General features: G+C 32.6%; 1 protein-coding gene across 19 annotated transcripts in view; it reads left to right on the top strand.

Annotated features, from left to right (window-relative positions):
• The window catches only part of MYCBP2 (MYC binding protein 2), a 286,735-nt gene that overhangs the window by 215,778 nt on the left and 50,876 nt on the right, over nt 1–20,081 (top strand). For 6 of the 19 annotated variants that reach the window (XM_043580868.1, XM_043580894.1, XM_043580852.1 and 3 more), the window contains 5 exons: nt 90–314; nt 1,183–1,315; nt 5,036–5,158; nt 7,811–7,990; nt 17,178–17,279. In XM_043580868.1, the coding sequence (XP_043436803.1) occupies nt 90–314; nt 1,183–1,315; nt 5,036–5,158; nt 7,811–7,990; nt 17,178–17,279 (763 nt within the window). The remainder of the gene's footprint in view (nt 1–89; nt 315–1,182; nt 1,316–5,035; nt 5,159–7,810; nt 7,991–17,177; nt 17,280–20,081) is intronic. The other 13 variants (XM_043580920.1, XM_043580992.1, XM_043580902.1 and 10 more) reach the window with 8 other exon arrangements.

Here is a 20,081-nt window from a genome sequence, read left to right as displayed (position 1 = left end):
GACTTGCTGTAAAAGCTATTAATAATAGGATGTTGAAAGTGGTAATAGATTGTATTTTGTTTATTTTTTTTTCCTATTCAAATTTTCAGGAACCTAAAACTAATACTGATGACTTTTTCAAAGATATAAACTCCTGCTGCCCACAGGAAGCAACAATGCAAGAACAAGATATGCCGTTCTTGCGAGGAGGGCCAGGCATGTACAAGGTAGTGAAGACGGGACCTTCCGGTCACAACATCAGAAGCTGCCCTAACCTTAGAGGTATCCCAATTGGAATGTTAGTTCTGGGAAACAAAGTCAAAGCAGTGGGAGAGGTATGGATTCTTGTAGCTTCATGACTTCTAAATTATTCCTTTTTAATATAATACCAGAGCATCTCTTCCTTCCAAAGGTTGCCATTTCCATCCCAGGTTTTTAAACGTTAATGTTCTTTATCCTTACTTGTAATGCAAATACTACTAACATCATTTTTCTGTGCTTCTTTTTTAAGTAATTTTATTCTCATAATTATCCTTCTGAAAACAGTATTTATATTAACAAAATGATTTGTATTGTATATATGAATGTTTGGTATGTACATATATCCTTTCATTATTATAAATGTACTATGATGTCATGGGTTAACAGCACTTTAAAATATTTACTATGAATTGGTATGGAGATGTGACATATACAAAGAGTTCATTTCTTTGTTCTCATTTATGTGTCTCACTGAAGTCCTGAGCAAATAAAACTTTTTAGTTAATGGTGGCATTTGCCTCAGCTGATGAGCTTGAAGATGTAGTGTGTCATGCTATTTCTCAGTGTCAGGGTCATTTTCAAGTTGTATTATAGACACTACCAATCTAAATAATAGTTTGCTATGTTGGGATATTTTAGGTGCCAAAACAAAAAAAAAGAGAGAGAGCGCCACGTGTTTTGGGGTAATGTGTAAAGTTATTTAGAGGTTGTCCTGTGCCTTAAAAGTTATTATTTTTACTGAAGTCATAAATAAGCAGCATTTTACAGAACTTTTTATTGATTTCTGTCTTACCTCAGGCTGTGGTCTTAATTTCAGAAACTAATTTCATGGTAATTTTTGGAATGCTTACCCTATTCAAACACTTAAACTTTTTGCTGGTTTTCAGCCTGAGTACCCTGAAAGAATCAAGCCAATCAATCGTGCTTTTTGTTATGTGCTAGGTAACCAATTCTGAAGGTGCGTGGGTGCAGCTGGATAAGAACAGCATGGTAGAGTTCTGTGAGAGTGATGAAGGAGAGGCATGGTCCTTAGCTAGAGACAGAGGCGGAAACCAATACCTTCGACATGAAGATGGCAAGTTGGCTTAAATTTGTGATTTATTCTGATTAACCTTTGAAATGCAGAAGTAAACAACTTTTTTGTGTGTTTATTTTTTAAGTAAAGAGAAAAACTGAAGTTAAAAATTCTTACAATTCTTAAAATTTGTTTGTGAAAATAATGGGTACTCAGCACATGTACGAAGAGAGTTAAAAGAAAATGTGAAACATATGAATCCATCTTTGCAAACTATGTTTTCTTTTTTTTCCCATTGATGTAGATTTGTATGACTCCTTATTCTATGCCAGTCCAGGATTGAATGTTTTACCTTTTTTTTAAACACTAAATGGAAGTTCACTTTTCAAATTGTCAATCATAGTACTTCTCCTAGGCAATTTCATTTGATTTAATTTTGTCTCAGGATAGGAGCATTGGATAAATGCATAGCATCTTTTGGGGGGTTCCTATTTTGTTGTTAGAGTTTCAGCTTTCAACTTCATCTTTTTCAGTAATCTTAGTTAATAAAAACTTTTCTTTATTGTCCCCTTCTCTTCATTCTCCTGGGACAAAAACATAGTTTTTCCAAGTTCAGACCATGTCATCACTTGGGTGAAGCTTTAACTGATCCTTACAGAGTCAAGAATCCTAAGTTCCTAAAGAACTATATTTACCGCTAGAATAAAACTGATATCATACTGAAGTTAATTTTTATTTCTTTATATCGAGATTGTGAGTCCCTTGTGGACAGGCACAGGGTTTTTACTCTTTGTATTTCTAGTTCTGAAACAGTTTTGGCACTTAATTGCATATTAAGTTTTATAAATACAAGTTGAATCACAAAAATATTAGGGCATCAAAATAAGTGGATAAGTCGAGCATAGATTTTTTTCTTCCAAATCCTAAAATTTATAGGAAAAGGTCAGATAAATGAAAGAACATGCATATTTATCCAACAGAGAATAAATACATAGTATTTACCATCCAGGAGGCAATATGGCCATAAGTATAAATAGACCTTTTAAAAGTTTGAAACTTCATGAATGACAGAGTACATTTAGACTACAGTAAAACCTTGGGTTGCAAATAACTTGTCCTGTGAGTGTTCCGCAAGGCGAGCAAACATTTATCCTAAATTTTAACTTGATAAATGAGCGATGTCTTGCAATACAAGTAGTACCTGACACCGAATGTCACATGATCACAACTTAGCCAGTGGTTCTTGAAATTCGCTTTGATATACGACTGCTTTGGATTACAAGCATGTTTCCAGAACAATCATGCTCATAAACCAGGGTTTTACTGTATTAACAGTATACATTAAACATTTTTCCTTTTTTTCCCCACAATAAGCCTTTGAATAAGTTCTATAATTTTCATTTTACAGGTAAGGAAACTAAAGGTCATGGATTTGAAATGACTTTTGCCTGTGGTTATATAGCTAGATGTATGGCAGATGTATTACCTGAGCCAGAAACTGCATTTGTGTTTGAGATGCTGTGCTCATTACAGCACACTACTCTGTGTCAGTAATCATTGAATAGAATCTGAGAACCTGCTACTTCCCTTGTCTTTACAGACACACTTCGTAATCACAGCTGATGTGATTGTAAAATAATGTTCTGGGTTGGTATACCTATTCTTCATTATGTTGTGAGAATGAGAACGGCTTCATTTGATGAAACTTAGACATTTTACAAAATAACCTTCCCATTTATAATATACTTAATATATATATTACATATTCAGAAGTTCCTAAACATTTCCACTATATATGCATATTCTGATATAAATGAAAATACATAAAGTGAGGTCAGCTTTTTATAAGACATAGGTAAATAATATGAGAATGGTTTGGGTAACTATCAAAGTAACTTCCTAGCTTAATTATTTTTTTAACTGTCAATATAGCTTAAGTGTAAGAGTGAACTCTGGAGCTGGACTGCTAAGGTACAGATACCAGCGCCACAGCTTTTCAGTTGTGTAACCTTGGCCAAGTTAACCTGATGTCTCTGTGCTTCAGTTTTCTCGTTTACAAAATGAAAATAATTTATAAGTTCCATATGAAATCTAAATGAACAAATAATAACATAAAACTAGCAGATGGTAAGGTTAGCTGTTATGATTAAAATGTAAAATGCCCTCTATACTGAAGACTGAGTTTTAAATGGAGAGTTTTATTTCTATATACTTAGAAGGTAGACGGTTCTTCTTAGTTAAAATGCTTCTTAAATTAGTATATTATTTCTGCTAAGTAAGATATTCAACCCTAAAAGCAGTGTAAGAGAAGTTTAAATTTCTCTCTATCAACACTTAATGGTCCTTTGCTCTTATATAAAGTGATGTTAAGTTTTTAACGTAAGACCTGGGGTGATCAGGAAAAAGTGTTAAGAAGTTAGTGCCTGAAAATCACTACGATTAGTTGATGTTGTATCCAAATAGTCTGCTCGTCGATATTAGTATGTAACTGTATTTAATGTGGAAGTAAGAGGATTTGGCACTATAGTAATTTGTATGAGGTAGTAGAAGTACAACAAAACTTTGCTCTTGGTAAAAATTATTTCTAGGTCTTTGATATTTGCAAATAAAGCTAGTAGGCAAAGTTACTGGTCTGGTTAAAAACAGTCCTTATACTTGATGCTGAGACCATTCTGAGTCTAGAGGGTGAGAGGGATGCTGTCTTTCCCATTCAGATTAGTGTTCCTGAGTATTTTCCAGAAAACCTATTCCACTGCTGAAATATCTGACACTAAACACTATTGCCTAAGGGAAGTGCTGGGGGATTGACTTCTTGAAAAAAGTCTAGAAATGTAAGTGAAAGGAAAATGCAAGTGGAAGAAAACACCACATTTTCTAGTTCCATTTTCTTTTTGAAGAGATCTTGATTTCTAAAAAATATACTCAAGACTTCATTATCTGTAAAGTTGTTTTGATAGAATAGATACTTTTTCTCCTTTTACCTTGCATTTGACAGATTTTATTTTGCCCTTTTTTAGCTGGCATTAATATGACTATTGAATTACGGTATTTGTGTTTTTAGTATTATATCATACAAGGTCTTATGGCCATCTCATTGATAATAAAGGATACCTTAGTTTATTAATTTATGTTGTAAACTGGATGAAATACTTGCCTTTTTTCCTTGAAATAAGAATTACGATACATTTATTGACTTGAGCATGTGTGAATAGCTCTATGTAACCTGATTTATCATCCTTTAATTTAGAGGAAATGTCCTTATATAATAAGTAAAAATAAGTTAAAAGTTAAATTTTCCACAATTTTTACATTCAGAACTAAAAATATTTTGTATATTCGCATTCAAATAGGAAAAAAAAGAGCATATATTTAGACATTTCTATTTGAGTGCTAATATACAAAATATTTTGATTTCTGGTTTATAGGGTACCCATTTTTATTTTATAAAGTGCTCTTGTATAAATCTGTCACAAATTGGAGCTCCTGGTCCAAAAATACTAGTATGCATTCAATGATGTATCCAGCCACAATGAAAGTAAATTGGCTTCATAAGACCATATCCAGTTTCTAAGTTTCACTGTGTATTTGATAATGAAAACAAAGATTTGTCGTATAATTTGTCAGTATCAATGACCTAATTGTTAGACTTATTATCAAATCTAAATGTGAGGTTTTAAAATCTAACCATCATAAAGTATTTCTTGGCAACTTTCTCTTCATTCTATGAATAGGGGAGTAGCATATAAGAAACTAATTTTATAGCTGTGTCTTTTATTATAGAACAAGTTCTTCTGGATCAAAATTCTCAGACTCCTCCTCCAAGCCCTTTCTCAGTGCAAGCTTTTAATAAAGGGGCAAGTTGCAGTGCCCAAGGATTTGATTATGGACTTGGAAATAATAAAGGTAGGTGTTTGAAAGTGAGTCTTTTACCTACCCAACTTTATTATTTTTATTACCTTCTCTTTGAACCATTTTTATTACTGTTCACCCACAAAACTTTATTAAAGTTTGTTCCTAGAAAACTAACAATCAAAATGTTTGCAGAGGTGTTCTTTTAGAGTGTCATTTTTACCAGTTTTAGCTTATGTTTGTAGTTTTTGCTTATTTGCTCCTATTTAAAGATACTCACTGTGAATTCACATCATAAATTCAATGACACTGTATCTAGTAAAAGAACTATTGTTTTTATCATTCACTTATTATTAATAGTAGTGTTAATGAGCAAAAAGGAACCTTCCACAATGATCCATTTAAAATCAAAATGTTTTAAGTAATATTACATGTCAGCTTTATTACATACACATGGTTTTGAATGTTTAGCCATGTTATCTTAGTTAATTTAGAATTATGTGAAATAGGCTATATTCGGGTTTGGTATGTATAATGAAATCAGAAAGTTGTAAAAAGGAAAACAAAAACCCAAGCCAAAGAAATAAAATGTGTGTAGCTGGTTTTGTCTGCAGTATTAGAAGAGACCAACATGATGGACGATCCAAACAATAATTATTTCAGAATAATTTATACTTGGATTTCATCTAAAATTCAGACACATTCCTTTTCTTTTCTACACATATGATCCTGACTCCTTCTAAATCAGCATATTGTCAGCAAGTAGCATACAAGTGGGATGATGGGTAGGAGGGAGAAGATAGCCTACATGGAAATAATTTTACTGTAAAATGTCATTTACACTAATTCATAGGATTTGATTTCGAAGAACAAATACAGCATCATTAGACTTGCAGAGCAAATGAAATAATGAAGTCATCAATAAAATGCAAAATGACATCAATGTAGAGGAGATATTCAGTTTAAAATAAAACCACATGTTTGATATCTTTATTGCTTTCCACAAAGTATTTATGTGAAAGAAGCCTAGCTACAAGATTTCCTTTTGGCTTTTCCTACTCTATTGTGTTGGTCTATCCTGCAGACTTGGGGACTGCCTGCTTGCTCATTTCTGGTAGCTCAGATTGCAACTAACTTGAGCTAGACTTTCATACTTAAGTAGGGGAAATGCTTGATGGTGTTTTCTTCATGTCCTTTTCTCTCTCCCATTATCAATCCTTAAATTAAAATCTCAGTGTTTATTCACTACTACTCTACTTCATTAGTAGTCTGTTCTGGAGCCATGTTTAATTCAAATTGTATGCTGTCAGTCTCTAAAGTGTCTAAATTATACTGGTGGCTCTCACTTTAAATCAGTCTTCAAAATATAATTTACTTAAATATCGTAGGAATTTAAATCAACTTTTAAGAGACAAACATTGCTGATAACATTTGTTATTAAATAGAAATAATGAAGGACCGCTTTTTAAAAGTGTAATTTTTGCTTACATTGTTCGTATTTTTTAATAGGCTTTTAAAATACTTAGATGGTGCAAAGGAATATTAAGAAACTTAAATCTAATTAAATATATCTGACCTTTGTTAATGAACTTACCTTTAAACTAATTCCCATTTTTTAACTGTTTATACTGTCCAAGATCAAGAATTTTTTTTATAAAAATTCTTTATTCTTAATTCTATAAAATTCTTCATAATTTCTAAAATCCTTCCTGAAATCTACAACATAAATTTTTGAAAAGTGGACATATGTAGCTATGTATACAGTTCTTTCCATATAAGTCTATTCTTTCTTGCTGTTTCATTTGAAGTCTTCACTTAAGAAACTTTATTATATTTAGGGAATATGGCTGGAAAGGTACTGTGTTCCAGTTTTTACATCAACTAATCTAGATATATTTTTTCTGCTTCTCTTTTTCAGTATTATTTAAAATATTTAATACATATAATCTCCTAAAGAAGAAGCTAAGGATCATCCATCTAATTATATTGTTTCATAGTTTTAAAAATATTTTTCTGTTAAAGTCCTGTGTATGTAATTTCAAGGGAGAATGTCAGAATTCATACTTGAGATACTATTCCAATTAGATAGCTCATACTCCTTTTTATCTTATAAGTCTTAAAGATTGTTATATTATCCATCCAAGCAAAGGAGCTCATGCTTTAAGAAGTATAATTTCTTTGGCAGTAACAATTTAAAAAAAGAAAATAATAATTTATTAACTCTAATGTAAATATATTACTAAGTTAATAACATATACTTTGCCTCCCTTCAGTTCTACATTTACTTAAAAAAACGTTTTCCTATTATTTGCTTATTTTCTGCATGAAGAGTACTGCATATGAGGTGGAGTTATTTAGTCATTTATTAGGTATTATGTCGAAGACATCATTTGCTTAGATCTCAGTTTACACTTGTATGATATTAAGTCAACCTCTCTATCATAGATTCTTCATAGACTCTGAATTCCCCCACACTGCTGCTCAATGTTGTGTGTAAATTTTCATGAATTTGTTTTCATAGGTGGGCTGTTATATAAGATTATTAAAACAACATAACAACATTTGGTCCCTAATTTGAGAATAATGATCACCAACTTCCACTCATTCCTGAGTTGGCATAGTTTTATTTAGTGTTTAACTTTATCTGAATGTCATAAAGCACCATATTCTTTGCCATTTGGGATGTTAATTAATAACAAGTTGTAGTTTTGACTGTTTTGCCCACTGCAGGTGACCAACTGAGTGCCATATTGAATTCCATTCAGTCTCGGCCCAATCTCCCAGCTCCTTCCATCTTTGATCAAGCTGCAAAACCTCCCTCTTCCCTAGTCCACAGCCCATTTGTGTTCGGACAGCCCCTTTCCTTCCAGCAGCCTCAGCTTCAGAGTAAGTCTGTCAGCCTTACCTGCCTCATCAAACCATTTCTGAAGCTTTGTTCTGAGTTGTTTATCAGTTACTAATTATTTATCAACTCACTTGACTGATTTTATTTCATGAAGATGTTATCCCTTTCCACATTTTTGAAGGATTTAAGCTATTCTGAGCTAAGACATTGTGCAGCTAAGACATTTGTTTTTTAATCACACATTTTTTTATTAAGTATAGTTATTAAAGTATGGCTATTATGCTCTCTAATTCCAGCATAAGCAAATACATACATAAAGCATGTTAAGAAAAACCTTTCATTTAAATTTTTTTATATAAAATGCATGACTATACTAAGCATCACTTACAGAGCTAACTTTCGTTGTTTTACACTGGATTTTTGTTACTGAGGGATGCCCCAAGAGAATAGACCTATTTCACTATAGCAGTGGGTAGAGGATAGGTGGTACGGGGCAGGTTTGTTTGTTTCTTTTAAGTGAATTTGGTATCTGTGAAATGTATAGCAACTTGAGGTTTCCAGATTTTCTCAAATTGTTGTTTCTTCTCTTGCTTTTTGTTGTTGTTGTTGTTGTTGTTGTTTTTCTTGTTCTTAATGTGTTAAAGTGATTATTTGCTTTTAGCTATGCCTTCTAAGATTGCTCTAGCCCTCCATCCATGATGTAATTCACATTGATCTGGAAAATAGACCCAAACATATTACACTTAACCAAGTGTTCCTTTTTTTTTTTTTTAATAACTTCTTGAGGCCTCCACATAAACTTCTCAAAGCTTCTTGTGGTATGACAGCAATATATTCTTCTTGGCTTTCAGTTCATGTTACCGGCTGTACAATATATAAACGTATTCACTGAATGAGATAATTCATGAAAGTCCCAGATCATGCAAATAATGTTACTCATTAGGATATTATTATCTACCTTAGATAAAGAGTATACAAGAGTATAAACTTTTCTGGGATTGCACTATACATTAGGCAAGTTTAATGAAATTAAGTAGTTTGGAAATATAAGTAGTATCAATTTCTAGCCAATCATTGTCTATATATATGGATATTGAATGTGTCTTAAAAGAAGAATTTCAAGGAAATATGACAGTGTCATGTGTGAGAAGTAGCTTTTTCCTTCTTTGGTAAGCATTACAGATGAAGGAAAGAGAAGTGACAACTTAGTTTACTCATTTAATGAAGCAATAGTTTTTTTACATTTATATATGCCCAGATTGCAGGAAGTCTTAAAGGTAAAGATGAGAAAAAACAAAAAGCAAAAAAATCATAATTAGGCAGAAAATCCATATTAGATATAAAATTTCAAACAGGAAATGACTCTGATAATGTCATAGCAGCAGCAGACAACAGAAAAAAGTAAGAACATTTTTGTTCTACACAAAAAGTCATTTCAAGTCTTCTCAAAAAAAAAAAAAGTGGGGTGCCTGGGGTGGCTCAGTCGGTTAAGCATCCGACTTTGGCTCGGGTCATGATCTCATGGTCCGTGAGTTCGAGCCCCCCGTCAGGCTCTGTGCTGACAGCTCAGAGCCTGGAGCCTGTTTCAGATTCTGTGTCTCCCTCTCTCTGACCCTCCCCCGTTCATGCTTGGTCTCTCTCTGTCTCAAAAATAAATAAACGTTAAAAAAAAAAAATTAAAAAAAAAAAGAAAGAAAGAAAAGTGTAATTATTTTTGTTTTACCAAATTATCTAAAAAATATTTCAAAATATAAAGACCATAATAAAATCAGGCTTATTTCTCTCAAAGAATAATAGGTTTCCAACTGACATTGTGTCAAAATAATTGTATGCATCTTGTGTCTGAGTGTTATCAGTACCACTGCTTTCTTTTACCACCGTCTTGGAGCAAATTTGAAATCATGGTCTGAACATATCTCAGTTACCAGTTTTCTGAATCATCGTTTGTCTCTATTCCAACAGTGGGAATTATGTATCTCTTTCTTCTAAACCTCTTAGTTCTCATCAGAATATCACTGAAGTTTGACTTTACAAATTCCAGAAACCAAAATTCTTAATTTTTAGTATGACCAAAAAAAAAAAAGTATGGAATCTAAAATAGTTTTAATATTTTGGAAGTAAGTTTGAATGGTATTCATCACATCATATTGGGAAAATTAAATATGGCAGAGTGTGCTTATTGTTAAGACTACCTGAGTAAGGTATTCTTTCCTGAACTTCACTGCCATCCATCACACCAGCAGTTCACCTCGCTTTAGAAGATGGCTACAGGGGCACAGAGGGGGCACGCTCTCTCTCTCTCAAAGTAAATAAACTTTAGGAAAAAAAAACAATAGAAGACGGCTACATACTGAACTTCTCATTACTAATTAGTAAAATGAGAATCACTGTTGTCTTATACATTTGTGATACTAAAAGAAAACATTATGTATAGGGGACTATATGTACTAATTTTTTGCTTATATTGATAGTCACTGCTATGTGCTAAACACTGTCTTTAAACACTTTAATACATCCTCATTTAAGATAATGTCTCCATTTTACAGGTAAGGAAACAGAAGCTCGGTAGAAATGGTTTTCCCTAGAAATAACGTAGTAAAATGGTAAAGCCAGAGTGTGAGACCAGTTCTACTGACTACAAAGGCCATGTTTTAAATATTCAGCTTTGCGTACTGAGTAAAGCTGCCAAAACTGGCCTTTGATACATATTTTTAAAATTTCTGCCTACATTTGTCCTGGCACCGAGTCTAGAGTATTAGCTTTGTTTGGGTTGTTTATTTATACTTTATAGTTTAATTTTCAGAATGTAGCATAGTTGGAGAAAAAAAAGATTTCCTAAATGTCATAAGTCAAGTTCCCAGTTAAGTATACAAACTCTACATAGACATATATAAACTGCCCCATATGTTAACTTTATTTAGAACTTCTATGAGTGTAATTATCAATAATTCTTTAGTTTTGTTTTCCCAGAGGCATAGCTTTCACTAATCTTTGGAATTGGTACTTATTTTGTTACATGAAAATAATTTGGTACTTTTTTATAGTAGCAAACTTACACATACACACATATTACTTGAACTTTCTAGTGAAGTAGAATAATTACAGAAATAAAATTACAAATTTTCCTTGTCTTATGTGTGTATAGGTCTGAGGGAGGGAGAGAAGTGTGTATATAGGCTTTTTCTTTACTGTTCTATAATTTACTTTTTTATTTCCAATTATCAGTAAGATTTTGCAATAGGGTTCTAGTGAACTGAAGTTATGAATGATATCTCTGCCATTATTCTGTAAGAATAATTCACTGCTTATTTTCACTGTCTTTATTCATTCCTTTTAAAGTATCATTTTCTGTCTCATAGCCCCTGACAGGGTCTTACACATCATAGGCATTGGAGGAATATTTATTGGCTCTAGATGACTAAGATTATCACTTTCTTCTGTGTAAACCATGAATTTAAGATCATGTGTTTCTTGTTATTTTATGCTAGGTATTCCAATATTAGAGTATATGTTCAAAGAATAGGAAGTATGTTTCAGTACTAATTAAAACCACTATAATATGACAATACAAAGTCTAATAATTCTGAGTTTTTACTGAGTAATGATAATTAGGAGTTTATACCTAAGCAAGATCCTCCAAAACTGAAAAACTTCCAAATGACTGAGGCATTTAAGATCTACTGTCCAGGAGGCCTAATAGTTTATTTTCATTTTTCTTGTGGAAAAAATGATAATTAAGACAATTTACTATTCTCCCAGACATTTTCAATATGTAACATATGTCAAAATAACAGTACTTTCAAGCCCAGATAGGAAAACTCTAGGTTATCTTGCAACAAGTTTTTCTGTTACACCTGTATGCCACATTCTTAAATGAGACAGAACATTTGCTACATATGACTTAAAATGTCCACTTGAGTATCTGCATGCATATTTATTTAGGCTTGAGAATACCAATATATACTAAAGCACCGTGTTCATTATAGAGATGGAAAGAAGTGATGGAAAGAACTTAAAACTCAGGTTTCCCTTTCAGCCACTCACTGGCTTTATTTAGGTAGGTTATGTGACACAGCTGAGCCCTTTTTACTTCATCCATAAAGCGGGGTGCCCAGTAAATGTTATCACTTGATATCATTATTGCCTTTTGATGCAAGCACTTAACATCTGTTATGCTCCTAGGAAGACTAGAAGAAATCACAGCCTGAGAGCGAGCAGTTTATTCTCAGTGTGGAGGAGTAGCAGGAAGGAATTTGGAAAGGGACAATTGAGGTTTCCTGGCTTCTCCTCAGTTTACATTTTTACAGTATAACTTTATTATTTGTCTTGAGATCGATTCTTCATAGAGTAACACTATGTTGAAATATTAGTATGAATGTTAGTATAGAGGCCAGCTTTGTTTCCAAGACCTAGAGGTCATTTCTGTCCTGCATTGTAATCATACCACAGAATTTGTCCATTTGTTTACTTGCCTCCTGTGAAGGTGCGGCATGGATGGAACCTTGGATTTATGTGCCTACTCTTTTCTTCTCTCTTCAAACAGAAGTATCTTATCCTAAAAACCTTTTCGTTTTGTTTTCAGTTTTAGCTGTCTTTGTACTACATAAGTGTTATATCCTTCTGAAGGCAGGACATGGTTACGTGTCTGATTTCTCTGATCTGTAGTTACCGTTTTTAACTTTGCAACTAATAAGATTTGTGGAGAGCCAGATTTTTATTTTTAATAGCATCTTCAGCCCTCCTGTGCTTCACATTATTGGCTTAAGGAGTAATACTTAACCTTTTCATGGAATGTTTTGAAGTTATTCTTTCTCAGGCCTAGTATATATACACATCAAATTTTGCTCAGAATTTTCCTTGGTCAGCCATCACAAACTCTGAAATGATATGCTTTTCCTTAATCTTGTATATTCCTTAACCATAGTTACTTCGAATTTACTGTGTATTCAGTAATATGCTCTGAGTATGTTTTATGCAGGTGCAGTTTTGTTTAGAAGTCATCTAGACACATGCTGTGTTTGGGGGGTTATCCACCTTAACAGAGTTTCATCATCTTCCTTCCGACTTTCCTATGTAGGTTAATGTTATTTTCTAGTGAAAAGCTTATTTCTGTTTTATCCTTCACTTGGAAATTTTATTCCAGCTTTCATTATTTTATAATTCATTTAGTTATACTAATATTTATGTGACTAAATTTTATTTCCTATTCCATTTCTTAAGCTCCCGTAGCATTCACATAATTCCACTTTTCTTCTGATTCCGGATGTACTGATTATGCAATGATAATTGTTATCTAAAGCTGTCAGTCCAGACAGCTGCTAGCTAAGAGTGTGTAATAATTACTATTACTTTATTTTAAACTCTCCAAAATATTATTAGACAGAAGTGGGAATAATAATTATACTTAATTACATTTATTTTTTATCTGCATTTTGTTCAGTTACTGTCATCTTTTGACTATGTTGAATGTTTATGTATTGTCTCAAGAACCAATAAAGTAGTTTTTATTATTTTTAAAAGTAGGTATTTTTAACATAAATAATTGCCAAATATCAAGTTAGACTTAACCATTTGCTGCCTATTATAGGCATCAATAATGTCAAAAATATCTGATATTCTATTCAGAGTAGAATATAAATGTACAGTGAAATTTAAATCAGGTGAAGAAGGTCAGGAACACTGTCCCTATCATTCTTCTATAAACCCAGTGAAATTTTATAATCATTGCTTGGGAAAGATCTATAGAATTAGATTTCTTTCTTATATCTTAACAAATACATATACATACACATAAATGTAGGTATATATAAGCATGGACAGAATACAGTGAAATTTGAGCATTGTCATAGATATATTTATAAAACTTTCTCAAGTTCTTTCAAATATCTATGTTAGGATTGCATTCAGTAATTCTAGGACTAAAAAATGTATAACCGCTGTACTGCCTCCTTGATATTGAGAACTAGAAGACCCAAAAAGTAAAAATAGATGAAGTTTATTTCTGCCAGTTATTTGTAGCCTCCTTTGATATGTTCTGTGGAAAAAATTCCATCACTATTACTTCCCCTGTTTGAGTCTCAGGATAGTGACATGGGTGATGTGATTAGACACCTGACCTCCTGAATATAATGTATTCCTACTGCCCTTTCTAATATTCTGTTTAATATTTCTGATCATTGCTTATTGTTGACTTAACATTGAAAAAGAACATATGGGGGCACCTGGGTGCCTCAGTCGGTTAAGTATCCGACTTCGGTTGGGGTCATGATCTCATGGTTCACGAGTTCGAGTCCCGCATCAGGCTCTGTGCTGACAACTCAGAGCCTGGAGCCTGCTTCAGATTCTGTGTCTCCCTTTCTCACTGCCCCTCCACCGCTTGCACTCTGTCTCTCTCTCTCAAAAATAAACATTAAAAAAAAGAAAAAGAATATATCTCCCTTTTAAATCTCAGAACTGCAGTTTTGTGTACTGCCACCAGATTGTGACCTATGCCTTGATTTTTCCAGTTTATGTTCCCAGGAGCAAGGTCAAGTTTCTCATATTCACAGCAGAACCACAATTTGTCCTTGTTAAACTGAAATGAGAATGCTTTCCTTATTAAAAATTAAAGTTATATGTTTTTTTTATTAGTAGCATCTAGGGAGTGATTTTTTAAAATACAATTCACGGTAGACTCTCAAAGTTGCTGTGATCAGAAAATGAACTAAGTAAGTATTCCAGGGAACTTAATAGTTGGGATCCAAAACAAAGAAGACAAAGAATAAATGACATATGAAGAACCTTGTTGTTAATAAGGGGATATTTTATGCCAGATAGACAACATTGACTTCATTGAGTACTGGAGAAAAATCTTGTTTTTTATATTGTTAATATTCTCTTTAGTGAACTGTAATGTTGTACCAAAAAGAATCAAAATTCCACAGAGGTGAATTTGATAATTGTTTGTTTTGCCTATAAAATGAGATTTTAAAAAGAACATGATTATATAGTTTCCAACAAATTGCCTGAAAGTTAATCAATGTTTTTTCTTTTGTTCATAGATACCAATGTATGTCTTAAGGATTGCTTCTCTTTTTAAATTGAAAAATGTAAATCTTTTAAAAAGTTAACTATATCAGACTATGCTCAAATATGAGCAAATTTTGTAAAAATTAAATGCTTAGAACAATTGTCTGTCCCAGCTTAATTTCTTTAGGTGTTTAACAGCCTTTTTTAGACTTTCAAAAAATGTTAGGAATTCAATCTTTATAGGCTTTGTAACACAGTGAAGAGACTCCAGAGCTGTTCTGGTTTCAAAACCTCTTCCAGGACTTTGTCCTTAAACCTCAAACATCTTATCCTACAAATGTCCTTGTTTTTCACATTTATGTTTATGGGTGCTTCTAATTATGATAGTATTCTGATTTCTGCCTCTATGTCCTCCTGCTAAACCCTGTCTTCACAGATTTTGGCAGGCAAGCCACAAGAGTGTATCCTTACATTTGCAGGTTGAATTCCCCTTGAATTAATTCTCCAGTGGAAAGCTGGTACCCTCCTAACTGATATTTTCAGTGAGAGTTGCAGACTTTGTAGTAAATGAGATTTAAATAGCATGAGAATTCCTTTTGCAGCACCTGGTACCTTTGGGTTTTTATAGAGTTCAAAAAGAGGTTTGCTCAAAAACATTAAAAATTTTAACATTTTTTAAAATTTAGGTGAAGATGATTTGAGGGCACGTTTGTCACATTTCTCCATACATTCCTGCTTTTCTCTCTTGAACCCACTCCGAGGGGTCCTTGCCGTTGTCCTTATTCACAGAAATTACTCTAGTCTCTTTTGTTTTGCTAAGTTCAGTCTTCAGTTCTCAGATCTCATGTTATTGCTGTATCAGCAGTGTGTTGACAGAGTGATGGCTCTTTTTTTCCCTGAAATAACCTTCTGCTGGATATTTCCTACCTCATTGACTATTCATTTCTCTTTTCTGCATCCTCCTCTGTTCTGTCTTCCTAGGAATGTCCCAGGGCTTTGTCTCTTCTGGACCCCACTCCCTAACTGGTCCTCTCCAGGCATGGAATGTCACTCAGCATCTGCATGCTTGTGGCTCCCGAGTTCATCACCACTTGACCTAGTATATATTTGCTTGTTGTCTCTCCTTTTACCTGAAGATAAGTGCCATGAGAGCATGGACTTTATATCTATTCATCTCTTTATCTTCAATTTTCAGAATAATGTCTGACATGTAATACATAGTCCATACCTTGCAGGGAGTGACCTCTTGGTTTTTGAGTAGTCCATCTTTAATCTTGGCCACACTAATGAATCAGTCAATTATTACTTTTCCTTTTCGAGAACAGTGTATGTTGTATCCAATGTTTTATTTCATGAACAAGAAAGTTATCCCCTTACTACTTTCTTTCAGCTCAGTTGATTTAATTGCCATGAGTTAAAATTTCAAATAAAATGGATGTTTTTTTCAGATTTAGATAGAGCCTTTTTTTTAGCATACAACTTTGAAAAGACTACAATTTAGGGGTTCTATTAATTATTTGAAAAAAAGATAATTTTAAGTACTTCATTTTCTGCATGGTAAAATCATTAACGTGTCTAGCATTTTTCAGTGACTTGTAAATTTTCTTTGCTTTGTTTGTGTTGCAAAACTTTTTATGAAACAAAATTTGGTATCTCAGTAATAAGCTTTACAGAACAAACACTAAATATAGGGAGTAGCACTAACATTGCCCACTGAAAATGGACTCAGAAAAGTAGTCAACCCTATATGTTTCCATACATATTGGAAAAATCATAATCGTGTGTCCATACAGAAAACCAGGTGACAGTAGCTATGCTAAACTGTAAGTAATGCTTCTGTATCTCCCACTATTTACAAAAGAAAACAAAATTTACTTATAAACTTTTACTTATAAGTAAATGAGCACCAAAGAAAAGAAAACTGAGTTAAAGAAATATTAGTCTAAAAGAAATGTTCAATTTTGATTTATGAGAGCAATGAGTCTTACTTAGCTTTTAATGCATTTTGAGCTATCTTTACTAATTTAAACCAGTTTGACCTTTGTTTTCAGTTTTAATTTTAGAGAAATATAAACCTGTTGAAAAATTTAGCTGAATATGAACTTTTTAATAAGGTGATTGTGCATACCATTTGAAATGCTTTGTTTCTGCTTGTGTTCTCTGCTGAATTTTTTTTCCATTGAATCTGTGCTGCTTCTTTGCCAATGTTTTCCACTATAGAATCTCCATCTCACAACCTTGCTTCTCGTGAGCGCATTTACAAAAATTATGCTGTAGCTGGGCCTGCCTCTGCTCTCTCATCTCTGTCTCACAAACTCAAGGGTGGGTATGCGTGCATTCACTGATGGGCCATTCGTGATGAACATGGGAGGTTTCAGTAAAGAAGTTTTATTAGTTCACCTCAGTCATTTCCATCCCATTCCATTTTTTAAGATTAAAGTTTATCATTTTATTTAAAATTTGATATTTTGGGGTAATTTGTGTTGTGTCTATTCAGTATTATAGTATTAATTATCCTAATTGTCATGCATGTTTATTATATCTATAGGTTGAATATTTACTTTTATTTAATTTGAAACGTGTATAAGATCTTTAAAAATAAAATAGGTATATAGAAAGAAATGCCTGATTTGGGGAGTTGTAAAGTCATTATCAAAACAAGATGTTATATACACATAAGGCATAAAGCACATTGTGATCTGTAAGAACATAGTATCTTACGTGACAGGTTTAGTCTTAAACCCCTTTTTCTGTTATGGAATGTTAAAATCATTTTCTATTTAAGTTTTTTATGTAAAACACTTTGATAATTAAGTTGAAGTTTTTTAGTTTAACTTAGTTATCAGGATAGATATATAGATATATAGATATCAACCTACCTGTCCTGTCTGGCATCGAGTCTTCCTTATAGTATTTTCTTAGTTACCATGACAATTGATTTCAGGCAGTTTAAAAATTTCAGGCAGTTTAAAAATTTCAGGCAGTTTAAAAATATGCTTTTAGTTCATTACAAAACTACAGGTGCCTACTCTCATTTTTGTCTCAAACTAATATTTAATTAAACTCAAAATTCTGTATTTTAAGAAAATTTTATCAAGTTTTTTGCACCAGTGGTTAATGTATTGCATAAGTTTTTCAAGTAATTTTCCTTTTTCCTAGAAATGGGTAAAACATTTTTACATTTCTTCTTTGTACAGTTAATAGTGATAGTATGTAGTCTCATAGGATAATAAATAGGATTATAGTCCCTGATCTCTACAGTATATAGTGTTGTCAAACCTGATATATATTATGGCATAGCACAATGTACTATTTTACTTATAGTATGGTAACATACAGCCTGATGATTCATGATTTGGGCATGAAAAAATTATAAATGGCATTAATGAGTAAATACATGTTAAATGTTTTTAACATGTTTACTAATTTGTTTGAATGTGCTAAATTTCCATCCTGTCTTTTATTATTTTTCTACAGAATTCCATTGAGGTTAAACAATTTTTGCCTGTTATCACTTAAACTTAACATATGATAACTACAATCATTAAACTAAATTTAGTGATGAGTGTAAGTTATCATGTGTGCTCTAAAGATTTTTAGATTGACTTGTTTATATTTATTGACCTTTGAAGCAACCACAACATGACAATTTTTAGTAATACAACATGCTACAAAATGGTTTTTTGGGGTTTTTTTTAATTTCTTTATTTAAATTTAAGTTATTTAACATAGTTTTAGGCATAGAACCCAGTGATCCAAAATGTTTTAAACCCAAATGAAGAAGATAAACATTAATGAGTTAGCACATGGTTCTACACACTTAACAAACCTGACATTTTATTTTAAAAATATATGAAATATATTTTGAAAAATAAGTTTTTCAAGAGGAGTTATTTATAATTTGGCAATTAACAATTCAGGAAGAAATAATTCTGCATTATTTATGCACTTGGACTCCCAAAAGGTATTCAGATATCACCACTTAGAGATCTTAAGAAAATATTCACCATCACTAGAGGCATAGAGATGAAGTATATAGGTGCCTGTACTCTCCAACCCTCTCTATATAGCAGACATTTTTTGCCAACATATGACGAGTGGTGTTCCTGATATTCATAAGATTTCATTGTTCGGCCAGCCACAGAGATTTCGCTTTATGAGGAATTGCACACCATTGATTTAGAAAGCAAACCTCTTTCAATTCATGAATTGATCTCTTAGAGGGCTGGCAAATGTAAAAGATTTACTGGCTACTATTTGTCTAGATTTACTGATCTTTATGGTTCAGCTTCTGAAATAAATGTGATGGTGAAAGCACTTCCAGCTGTCAGATTAATAACAACAACAAAAAATAGGACATTAAAAATTAGTGGAAAGGACTAGACTGATGTTTAATTCTACCAAATACAGTGTATTTGTTTATAAAACTTCTCTGTGGATCTATTTCTGGATCAATAAGATGAGCAGCAGTTTGTTAAACTACTTTTTGTACAGTTTGAGAGTAATTATTTATCAGGATTGTTACACCTTTTTATCTGTGCTCTAGGTCCTAAGACAGTATCAGTATCTAGGATTTTTTTTCTATATTGTGATTTTTTTCCATGACTTTTCCCTCAAATTAGCCCAATCTCTTATACTGCTTTTATAAAAAGAACATATACTACATATGATAAATGAATTCATGATAGAATGATAAGGAACTGTAGAAACTGAGGAGCATTATATTTAGTATAGTTATTTTTATTCATCCAAAGAATGAAAATAATTACTGTGAACACTGACATGTTGCAGTTAAACTAAGTATTCAGTTTATTAATATGCCCTAGATAGGCTGCCACACTTCATGGTCTTACTACAGAATTACTTGACTTGTAAGCATCTGATTCTCACACCACAGTGGCTAGTTACCTTTGCCCTGTGGCCTCAGGAGTCCTAATTGCAAAAAGTAGATTTTCAGAGGATCTGAAATTTGGGAATAGCAGAAGAAAAAAGTATTTATTGAGCATATGCTATATTCCAGGACCTGTTCTTAACATTGTATCAATGGAGAGTAACAGACAAAAATACCACTCCTTAACGGACCTTCCATTAGAAGGGCAGATTCTGTGGCAATATTGCCTTGGC

The sequence above is a fragment of the Prionailurus bengalensis genome, chromosome A1 (genome assembly GCF_016509475.1).
Source record: "Prionailurus bengalensis isolate Pbe53 chromosome A1, Fcat_Pben_1.1_paternal_pri, whole genome shotgun sequence".
Taxonomy (NCBI): Eukaryota; Metazoa; Chordata; class Mammalia; order Carnivora; family Felidae; genus Prionailurus; species Prionailurus bengalensis.
Note: the sequence above shows the minus strand (reverse complement) of the source record. Positions and strands in the feature narration are given on the sequence as shown.